Raw genomic sequence first — 11,381 nt, 5'->3', positions numbered from 1 at the left:
GGGGGCGGAACCTCTCCGCCTCCTCCGGGAGGAACCCCGCCCTCTTAAAGTGGCCGCCGCATCCAGAGACCGTCCCAGGCCGCGAGTGCGCGTAGCCGGACCTCTCCCCGAACCCTCCCGGGGGTGAGTCTCTGGTTCTTAAAGAGACAGGCACCGCGGAGCCGCTAGGCCCCGACCTCCCTTCCAGAGGTGCGTGGTTGTCCTACTCTCTCAGCTTTTTCCAACTCAAGGCTGGTGCTCAACCACTTGAGCCACAACTCCATTTCCCGCTTTGGGGGTGATTAATTGGAAATTAACGTCTCACAGACTTTCCCCGCCTGGGCTGGCTTGAGCTGTGATCCTCAGATCTCAGCCTCCTGAGTAGCTAGGATTTCAGGCGCGAGCCACTGGCTCCAGGTGATTTATATACCTCCTCTGGAAATACTAAGTAGGACAGTAAAATATGACCGTGACCATTAAAATTAGATCACCCAGTTCTTTGGCTATAAAAATCTGAGGAAGTAATGTTGGCAATTACAATCTAAGTGTGTGAAAAGAGAGAGCCGGGGTAGGATGATGTTTGAGCATCCCCAGAGAGCCTTGTTCTTGCTTTATAGCCCTTATAGGGCAGAGCTTGGGGGCCAGGCGAGGGAAGGGGCCTGTACAGAATGGGCCTCACTCACTGTCACCCCAGGCGCCTGGGCCCCTAGGTGGATTATATCAGGACCCCACACAAGAGAGTTTCAACCTACCTCCTGCCCTTGTAGAATTAGTGCCTAGGTAACCCTCCAGAATTTAGGGATCATTTCCTCTTCCTACGAGGTGACTGCCTTCACCTTCCAGGGCCTTTGCTCCATAGTCACCCAGGAAGCAATATTTACCAAAATTACCTTTTGTCCATCTTTGCCAGCCTGTGAGGTTTGAGGGCAGAGACCAGAAATAATAATGGTAGTTGCCTCTGGATCCCACTGTGAGCCTTGTGGCCAAATGCAAATATTGTAAGTTAATGATCACTAATTGTTGCCATATGACTGGTGAGCAATTAGATATCATCACATTATTATTTATTAACATATTATTAATGTATTTTTAAACTGGCCTTGTCATGTATGAAGGAGCTCTAATTCTCAGCCCAATCCTGCAAGCTTCAGGATACAATCTTCACTGTACAAAGCTGAATCTGAAAATATGAGCAGGGCACTTTTGCTGAAGTATGTACCAGGAATGACTCTCCATCACAAAATGAAACGTGCCACTGTCTCACACACCTCTTATGTGCCATTTTGTCTTTACCTCCCCTGCTGCTTTTCCTGGGCTGGCAAATTAACTAAAAGCTGGGCAGCTAGTCCCCCCTCCCTCATACATACACTTTGCATCTGTGTTCTTTGATCTGCACCATTCCCTGCTACAGTAACTTTACAACCATCCTGATCTTCAGGAAAGAGGATTCACCAGTAAGCATCTTGTGACAAAAGGCAAACTGCCCCTCAAACAGGCAATTCCTTCTTATCATCTTCACAAGAGCAGTCAAAAATTATAGACCTCCTTTTATGCCTTCAAAGACAAAAACTGAAGCCCATGGTCAATTAAGCCATACCCGTGATTTTGGGAAAGTCTTAACAATGCATATCTTTCTGACCTCCTGCCCCCTAGATCTACTTATTTAACCTGAGGCCAAGGCATCCCAGAAGATAGCTAAAGATGTACAGAAGTGCTGCCTTCCCAAGGCTGTCATGTAATAAATCTTCTTTATGTTTATTATAAAGTTACAAATTGATTTTACTTAAATACATTAAAGCGGAAAAAAGATAAATGGTCCATGTTCATCATGGATAAAGCTTAGTAATTAAGTTAAATTATTCTAGATGAAAAAAATCATCCTCTTTCAAAATTCAAAATTTAATTAACCTTTTTTTCTCTTTTCTTTTGTCAGTCATGGGGCTTGAACTCTGAGCCTGGATGCTGTCCCTCAGCTCTTCAGTTCAAGGTGAGCCCTCTACCACTTGAGTCACAGCACCACTTCCAGTTTTCTGGTAGTTAATTGGAGATAAGAGTCTCACAGACTTTCCTGTCTGAGCTGGCTTTGAACTATAATCCTCAAGCCTCCTGAGTAGCTAGGATTACAGGCATGAACGACCAGCGCCCGGCAATTAATCTCCTTTTTCATTTCCCAAGTCTCTTTATTTGACATATGGGGCAAGTGACTGGACCTAATGTGAGACTCTTGGAGCTTGGGGTCTAAAAATTTATTTTCAGTATCACCACCACCTCTCTTCTTCCAGCTTCAGCAGGCATAACCTGAGTGAGCTTCAAAAGTAGAGAAAATTGCTGGGCTCTGTTACTCATGCCTGTAATCCTAGCTACTCAGGAGGCTGAGATCTGAGGATCATGGTTCAAGCCGGCCCGGGCAGGAAACTCCGTGAGACTCTGATCTCCAATAAACCACTAGAAAACCAGAAGTGGCACTGTGGCTTAAGCAGTAGAGCGCTCACCTTGAGCTGAATAGCTGAGGGATAGTGCCCAAGCCCAGAGTTCAAGCCTCATGACCGACAAAAAAGAAAAAAGGAAAAAAAATGGAGAAAATTGCTTGGCACTGGTGACTCATGCCTATAATCCTAGCTACTCAGGATGCTGAGATCTGAGGGACATGGTTCAAAGCCAGCCTAAGCAGCAAAGCCTATGAGACTCATGTCCAATTAAGCACCTTCTCACCACCACCACCACCACCACCACCACCCCGCCAAATAAAACAGAAGTAGTGCTATGGCTCAAGTGGTAGAGCGCTAGCCTTAAGCACAAAAGCTCAGAGACAGTACCCAGGTCCTGAATTCAAGCCCCAAGTCTGGGACACACACACACTTATTTACCTAAGACCTTGGGACCATACCAATGGTTTATGGTTGTATGGTGAGACTCTTGGGCCAAAGGTGTTGAAGTCTGAATACTAGCCACATCAGACTGTTTGCCAAGCCTATGTTGTCAACCACCAATAGAAACCTATACACTAATGCTTAGGTGAGTATCCAGATTGACAATGAGAACCAATGCCATGTGGCTACAGTCAGAATTCATAGCTTCGTGTAGCAAAGAACCATGAGCAGAAGCCTCTGCAAGAACCAGAGCTAAATATGAAAAGCTCAGCTGTAGCTGACAACTTGGTGGAGGCTCTGTTTGCAGTCAAATCTGAGGGTTGGGAGCCCAGCATTAGGGAAGCCCAGTGTTAGGGAAATGTACCCACACTTTGATGAAATTTACCTCCAGATTCTCACAGTGATGACTAGAGGGAATAATTCCCTCATGCTTTCAGCAAGAGAGTAAGGAAAGAAACAGTTTGAGATTTGTCAGGAAACTATCCCTTTAACAAGGGAAAAACTGTTTTGCCAGAGTCAAACCTATTGCAGTTTCATCAGAGTTTTTTTGTTTTTGTTTTTGGGGGGTCCCATCGTGGGGCCTGAACTCTGGGCCTGGGCGCTGTCCCTCAGCTCTTCAGCTCAAGGCTAATGCTCTACCACTTGAGCCACAGCGCCACTTCTGGCTTTTTTCCTTTGCTTATGTGGTGCTGAGGAATCGAACCCAGGGCCTCAGGCATGCAAGGCAAGCGCTCTACCACTGAGACAACTTCCCAGCCCCTCATCAGAGTTTATCTGACATAGAGAAATACTTCACTTCTAGCCAGCCTGTCCCACCTAAAAGGGGGAAATCACCAAGAAACACTTACATATTACTAGTGGCCTATTTTTTTTGGTGGGGGGATGGGTTTTGCTAGCAATAGAACACAAGACCTTAACATGCTAGGCAGGTGTTCTATTACTGACCCACATTTCAAGCCCCTAGCTTTTTATTTTTATTTTTTTGCAGTACTAGGGTTTGAACAATTACAAGACATACTAAAAGGTACAAAACTCAGTTTGAGGAGGTAGAACAAGCATCAGAACGGGAATCAGCTATGGAAGAAATGCCAGACCAGGATTTTAAAATAACTGACAAATATGTGATGCTTTTAGAAGCCCAGTGCCAGTGGCTCACACCTGGAATCCTAGCTGTGATTGCTTGAAGAGGAAGATGCTGGACTTGGTGAACACAACATGTGGGATTTCCTGTGAGATCTTCTGAGATAAAGTATCTTTGGGAGTTTATTCTATGTCTTCCTTCCTACATGAAACTAATGTAGTAAAGGCAGTAACTGGACACCAGAGCCAAAGTTGACAACTTTTTGTAGTGGTGGCCAGCTTTTCATGTCATCTTTTCCCTTCTACCCTTACTGACACATTATAAGTATTTGGGCATAGAAATAACCCAGGAGGGAGTGAATTAATACCTAGAGATTATTTAACACTGCAACTGGCTTTAGTCAGGACACTTTCCCTTTCTGGGCTTCAATCTCCCACCATCTCTACCTCTCCCCTCTCAACTCTACTCCCCCTAGTTTAAAAAAAGGAAGTGGTTTTAGATGTATTTTAAAACACTTTCCAACTTTGAGCTTCTTTGAGTCATGCTCTCTGGCTTCTAGGCCTTTGGCCATGGGGTTCCTTCCACTAGGATCACTGTCCTCACTTTGAAGTCCTTTGGACCTCTCTGAAGAGAATCAGCTGCCTCTTCCCCATGCTCCCGTCATACCCACAAACCCTCTGACTCTGTATGAAGTAGACTACACAGCAATTTTCTGTGAACTTTCTCTTCCCTGCACTCAACTATGGCCTCCCGGAGGACTGGAAGTGTTTTACTTACTCCACTCCAGTGCTAAGTGGAGGGGCAGGCCTCAGATTTCCCTGGGGATGGCCCCAGCCCTGTACCAGCCTGGAAGGACCCAGATTGATAAACTCTGGTGTGGACTTGTCCTCCACAAATACCCATCATTGGGAAGCTGTGAGGGTAAAACCCATCTTTCTTTAGTAGAAGAATAACCATAGTTACAATCTATTCACTTGAAACCGATCTCTGTGTGCGTGTGCACACATACATGCACCTATGCACATGTACACACTGATTCTGCGGCTTGAATTTAGGGCCTCATACTCTTGTTGCTTGGCTTTTTCACTCAAGGCTAGTGCTCTACCAATTGAGTCACACTTCTATTTCTAGGCGGGGGTGGGGGGTGAGGGGGTATTTGCTGGTTAATTGGAGATGAGTCTCACAGACATTTCCACATGGGTGGGCTTCAAATAGTGATCCTCAGATCTCAGCCTCCTGAGTAGCTAGGATTTACAGGCATGAGCCACTGGTACCCAGCCTGAAACAAATCTTTTCCATTCTTTTATTAGCATATATTAATTGTACAGAACAATAGTTTTCATTATGACTTAACAGGGTGCCTTTAGCTGTACTGGGTCCAAGTATTCAAGTTAAGCAGAGGGAAAATTAAGATCTGGATTGTCCCAATCCAAGGATCTCTCAAAAGCAAAGACAACTGATCTGAAATGATAACAATTTAGAGTAAACATTTGTGCAGATGGTTAGGGATTTTCCATTTTATTGACAGCAAAGCAAACACCTTCCGTCCAGGCTCCTTCCTCTGGTCAGGGATTGGCTCTTCCTACTCTGCACCTTTGTTCAGCTCCGCCCAGTGTTGCGTCTTGCTTGGCTGCAGCCTCTGGGTCCATCAGCCTCAGAGGCAGTGCTGGTTGCTCAGAGATGGGGCTGTCCCGGCTAGGACTGTGGCTGAAGCGGCTCTGGATATTCTTGCAGGTGGTTGTAGAGGTGGCCATGGGCAAAATGCTAATGATCCTTTTTCCAGAGAGGGTCAAGAAGCACATCCTGGCCATGGGCCAGAAGACCGGCATGACCAGGAATCCTCGCTTCTCCCCAGACAACTGGGTCCCGACTTTCTTTAGCACACAGTACTTCTGGTTCGTCCTGAAGGTCCGGTGGCAGAGACTGGAAGACAAGGCTATGTATGGAGGTCTGGCTCCAAACTGCTCAGTGATCAGCCTCTCAGGACAGAGGTGCAGCATTTGGGACTTCATGCAAGGTCAGGAGGCCACTATGTCCTCAGGGGGCTTGAGAAAGTGGCAGTGCAGGGGATGGAGAGGTGGCTTGGAAGGTGTTGAATTTTCTTCCTCTGCTCCTTTGGGGGGGTTCTTTTCTTCTTCTTGATCAAGAAATGAAATATTCTCCAGTTCTGTTCCTCTGAGGGCATAACCACTTTCCCAGACAGTCAGATCCCAAGTCATCCACTCTGGCTTCTAGCCCTCAATGCTGGTCTTATAATGAAGACCTTCTTCCAGGGCACCCCATGCCCATCTCTGCTTGGCGAAACCCTCCCATCTCATCCTTCAGAGTGCTGCTCAAAGCCAACTCTAGTTTCCCCAACTCAGGTTGCCCCTCTTCTATTCTGATTAACATCTCAAAATTTACTTTATTCAGGCCATCGTGGTTTGTAACTGGGTGGTGGGTATTTGACTTAGGGGTTGCCTTCATTAGTTTTCAAACTCTGTGGAGGTTGACATTATAACTCTTCACAATTATTGTGCCTGCCTTCTGTTGGCAGATAGTAATCACTCAGGATATACTTGTTGAAGATCTCTGTCTGTCTCTGTCTCTCTGTCTCTCTCTTTCTCTCTTCCTTCCTGGTTAATTGCAGATAAGAGTCTTACAGACTTTCCTGCCTGGGCTGGATTTGAACTGTAATCCTCAGATCTCAGCCTCCTGAGTAGCTAGGATGACAGGCGTGAGCCACCAGCACCCAGCTAGGCTCCAACTTTTCTCACCACTATCACTTCTGAGCGCTCCTCACACTCACTTTCTGGAGATAACTGTGGGGCCTTGTCCATCTCTTGTGCTTTGCCTTCTCTGTGATTTCACTGATACGTGAATGTCCTTCTGGAATGTTCTCCATGCCAGCCATCCACACACCCTCACGGGCCAGGGTCCAGCTTTCTGGACACTGTTAGTTGGGCTAACGCTGTTAGTTGGGGCCATGCCTCCTTGCCCACACCTCTCCTCATATGCCTTTCCTCAGAACCAGCACCTGGATACCTAAGCTCCCTGTTCTCAGGAGGCTGAGATCTGAAGATAGAGGTTTGAAGCCAGCAGAGGCAGACAAATCCAAAAGACTTTTTAATCTCCAATTAACAAAAAAAAGCTAGAAATGGAGATGTGACTCAAGTGCTAGAGTACCAGTAAGGTATGGTGGGGGGAGGCAAGTGAGAGCTTGAGACCCTGAGTTCAAGCCCAAATATTTCACACACAAAAATGACTCTGAGAAGCTCTGACTCTTAAAAGAAAACACATGAGCCTGGTGCTGGTGGTTCACACCTGTAATCCTAGCTACTCAGGAGGCTGAGATCTGAGGATCATGGTACAAAGCCAGCCCAGGCAGGAAAGTCCATGAGACTCTTCTCTTCAATTAACCACCAAAAGACCAGAAGTGGAGCTTTGGCTCAAATGGAAGAGGCCTAACCTTGAGTAAAAAAAAGACCAGAGACAGTTCCTAGGCCCTGAGTTCAAGCCCAGGACTGGCATTTAAAACAATAAAGCAAATGCATGAAACATTTAATACATTTAAACATTTAATACATCAACATATTGCTGACTGGTTTTCCTAAGACATAAACCCAACTTTCCACCAAAGGAAATGCCTATGATCATTGAACTGATTCCAAAAAGCACCCTTTGGGAAGGATTAACCTAGTCAGTCAATCCTCTCATTTTCGAAAGGAGTGAAATAAGGACAAGGGAACAGAGCCAGTGAATGACCAGGTCAGATCCAGAGAGAGGACTTTTACTTTTGTGTTTTCAATGTTTTTTTTTTTTTTTTGTCGGTCATGGGGCTTAAATTCTGGGCCTGAACGCTGTCCCTCAGCTCTTCAGCTCAAGGCTACCGCTCTCCCACTTGAGCCACTGTGCCACTTCTGGTTTTCTGAGTAGTTTATTAGAGATAAGAATCTCATAGACTTTCCTGCCTGGGCTGGCTTTGAACCACAATCCTCAGATCTCAGCCTCCTGAGTAGCTAGGATTATAGGTGAGAACCACCAGCACCTGGCTTTTCAATGCTTTTTGACTGGCATTAACACCTCTAGTATGACAGACCCGTAGAAAATGCGCACGCGTGCGTGTGCACATACACATGTACACACAGCAAGCACATGCACACACACAGACGCACACAAATTGTAGCAGTTTAAGTTGCCATCTATTCTCTCTCAGTCCCATCTACTGGTCTACTGCTTCTCCTGCTCTTGGGGCAAAGACATTATGTCTCTACAGAACAGATATATGTAATAAACAAATCTTTATAGTTCTGTGAAATGGAGACAGTAGGAAGGTTTGACTTTTCTCTGCTGCTGGACTTGGAAGGCTTCCTAGAGGAAGTGTCTTTGAAACTAAGCTTTGAAGAAAGAATGACTTTTGTAGCTTAAGATGGGGAGTGTTGCTGGGCACCAGTGGCTCATGCCTGTAATCCTAGCTATTCAAGAAGCTGAGACCTGAGGATTGAAGCCACCCTGGGTAGAAAAGTCCTTGAGACTCCTATCTACAATTAACCAGCAAAAAGCCAGAAGTGGTAGAGCACTATCCTTGAACAAAAAGGGACAGCCTAGACCTTGAGTTCAAGCCATACTACTGGTGCGTGCGCGCGCGCACACACACACACACACACACACGGAGGGAAGTGTTTTAATCAAAGGGAGCACTAATAGTTTCTTTCTTTTCCTTTTTTTTGGCACAGGGGTTTGAACTCAAGGCCTTGTGCTTGTTAGACTGTCTCTTTATCATTTGAACCATGCCTCCAGACCTGCTTTTTGCTGGTTATTTTGGAGATGGAAGCTAGCAAAGTTTTCTGCCTGAGCTGACCTTGAATCAAGATCCTTCAGATTTCAGCCTCATGAATAGTTAGATACAGGCACAAGCTACTAGTGCTGGCTTCCTTCCTTCCTTTTTCTTTTATTCTTTTTTTATGAATTTAAGCCATAATGCCCCCAAAATAAGACCTCAACTTATTCAACAAACATTCATACCAAGCAAGCACTGACATATAGGAATAACCACTAATTTTACCATTACCAGACACTGTAATAGGACAGACCAATTTGCTGGATACCAACCAAGGGGGGCGAGAGAGAGAGAGAGAGAGAGAGAGAGAGAAGGACAGAAAGAAAGAAAGATCATTTCCCATTAGCTTTCCCTTGAAAGCTAACTTGCCTCAGGGCCAATTCACAGAATTGTCTTATAGTATTTAACTGTCTACCTTCAGTGGAGAAAGGTCTCGGGTTGTTTCTGGGCCCTGCTACTGCAGTTGAGACCAAAGGATGAGAGGAGAATGACAGACAAAAAGAAAAATTCCTTTATAAAATGGAGTTGGTATTCTACACTTAGACTCCGAATCCTCTGAAATAATAGGCAGTGGTAGTAACACCACTGACCTATGTCCTGTCAGACCACAGAACTCAGACATGAGAGATGCAGGCGAGGCAAGCACAGGGTCATCTCACAGGTGGGGTTAGGAGGTTGCTGCTGGAAGGCTGCCTGGAGAACAGGACCATGAGCTGAATCTTTAGGGACAGCTCTAAGAACAGGGCAGGAAAGGGGAAAGGCATCCTTAAGCTTGGCAGAAGAGGGGTACAAAGGACAAGAAGGGATGAAAGATGAGGTTGACCACCAGCAGGGACCAGAACTTGGAGGCCTGATGTGTCTTACCTGCAGACATATCTGAGATGCTTGGTTTTCAAGTACAGAGTTAACATGATCAGTTCTGCCTGTAAGAAAGATACCCTGTAACTGTTTCAGACACCTAGTAGGCCATTAAAATGCGCTGTTGTATACTTTGAGCATGAACTGTGAATGTAGAGCCACAGATTGGGAGACCTGGAAAACTCTTTATGACTAACCAAAAGCAATTCCCCTGTTTCACAGATACAAAGGCCCAATGTAATAAATGACTTGTTCAGATTTCTTAGTTGAGACCGAACTAGAACTTGTGCTGGTGTATTTTCTGTCTTGTAGAAGGGGCTCAGAGAAACACAGCCATCTTCTATCCTCTGTGGTCCCATGTACAAGTGGAAGCACATGCACATTGTGCTCACACACTCTTGGACACACACACACACACACACACACACACACACACACACTTTGACTAACTAGCATGTTGTGTGAGAAGACTAGCTATAGATTATTTTCCAAGAGTCAGAAAATAAATTTCAGTCCCCATTTGAAATCTCAAATTTCTCCAAATGGAATGAGGAATTAGCTTGTAATTATGCATGGGGTGTTCTGCTGAGAGAACTTGGTGTGGAGTTAATTTACTGGCCCTAGGAGTCTTTGGGGTGAGTCCAAGTCCACCTCTACTACAAACCTGTTTTCCTGTTTATAAAACAAAGTTGGACTTGACCTGAGATCCTTACCTAACATTCTCAAAATGGTGTTCTCTGCCCTGTGGCCTGTGGACCTGGGCGTAATGCCAGCCTTCAGTGCAACTACCCACTATACCCATCTTTCCTCTCTCTGCTGTCTGAGAAGCAGAGAACTAAGTTTGAACTTTGCCCTCAATACCAATCACTGTGTCAACCACAATATAAATAATTAAACAAATGGTTCTGTCCCTTCCAAAGTGTCCCAATCAGTGGGGTTTTTTTTGGCCCATTGAAAACAAAATTCCAGACAGCTAATATTTTGAGCTAGACCAGAACCTTAGTCACTTATCTTACCCTAAGTGACTCCCTGGGGTCATTGCAGTCCACTGACCCACCACTTGGCCATGACTGACCTAAGATCCTTTCCTGCTGATACCTCCCTGTCACATGGGTGAGGAATAATCATGCAGGCAACCCACAGGGACTGAGGCCCACTCAGAGCCTCTGAGGGCCTCCTATGAAAACAATCTGTGAGCCAAAGATAAGGAGAGCTTTGTGTCTCTAGAGAAATCAATCTACCTTCTCCTTATACTGTAGACTTTAATACTAGGAATATATAATTGTGTTTCTCCTTTTACTTGGCCACCAGAAAACTCAGAACAAAATACATAACTCAGTTTTAATAAATACATAAGACTTATATTTATTATGTTTTATTCTCCTTTCCTGTTTTATGCCTTCCAGAGAGACAAGAGTTCTCCCCCCTGTCTATTCTGTTGTATATTTTATTATGTGCACAAGCTGCTTCAAATCCTTTTAGAACAAGGAAGATATGTAACTAATCAATTAACCACAGCAAAGCCATACTGAAATCTGAGGATCATGGTTCAAAGCCAGCCTGGGCAAGAAAGGCCCTGAGACTCTTGTCTCCAATAAACTACTTAGAAAAAGCTGGAAGTGGCACTCTAGCTCAATGGTTGGGTGATAGCCTTGAGCAAAAGAAGCTTAGGGATAGCACCTAGGCCCTGAGTTCAAGCCCCAGGATCAGCACACATGTACATCAAACAAGCACATACACACACACACACACACACACACACACACACACACAC

At 45.2% G+C, this 11,381-nt stretch overlaps 1 protein-coding gene across 1 annotated transcript in view; it reads left to right on the top strand.

Moving 5' to 3' along the window:
* Window positions 1-5,562: 5,562 nt before the first annotated feature.
* The window catches only part of Dio1 (deiodinase, iodothyronine, type I), a 13,703-nt gene continuing 7,884 nt past the window's right edge, over window positions 5,563-11,381 (top strand). Inside the window, exon 1 of the mRNA XM_013022309.1 lies at window positions 5,563-5,947. Coding sequence (XP_012877763.1) covers window positions 5,611-5,947 — 337 coding nt within the window. The 5' untranslated portion in view covers window positions 5,563-5,610. The remainder of the gene's footprint in view (window positions 5,948-11,381) is intronic.

Source organism: Dipodomys ordii, unplaced genomic scaffold (genome assembly GCF_000151885.1).
Source record: "Dipodomys ordii isolate 6190 unplaced genomic scaffold, Dord_2.0 Scaffold61, whole genome shotgun sequence".
Lineage (NCBI taxonomy): Eukaryota > Metazoa > Chordata > Mammalia > Rodentia > Heteromyidae > Dipodomys > Dipodomys ordii.
The sequence above is the reverse complement of the archived record's forward strand: the minus strand, read 5'-3'. Positions and strand labels throughout refer to the sequence as shown.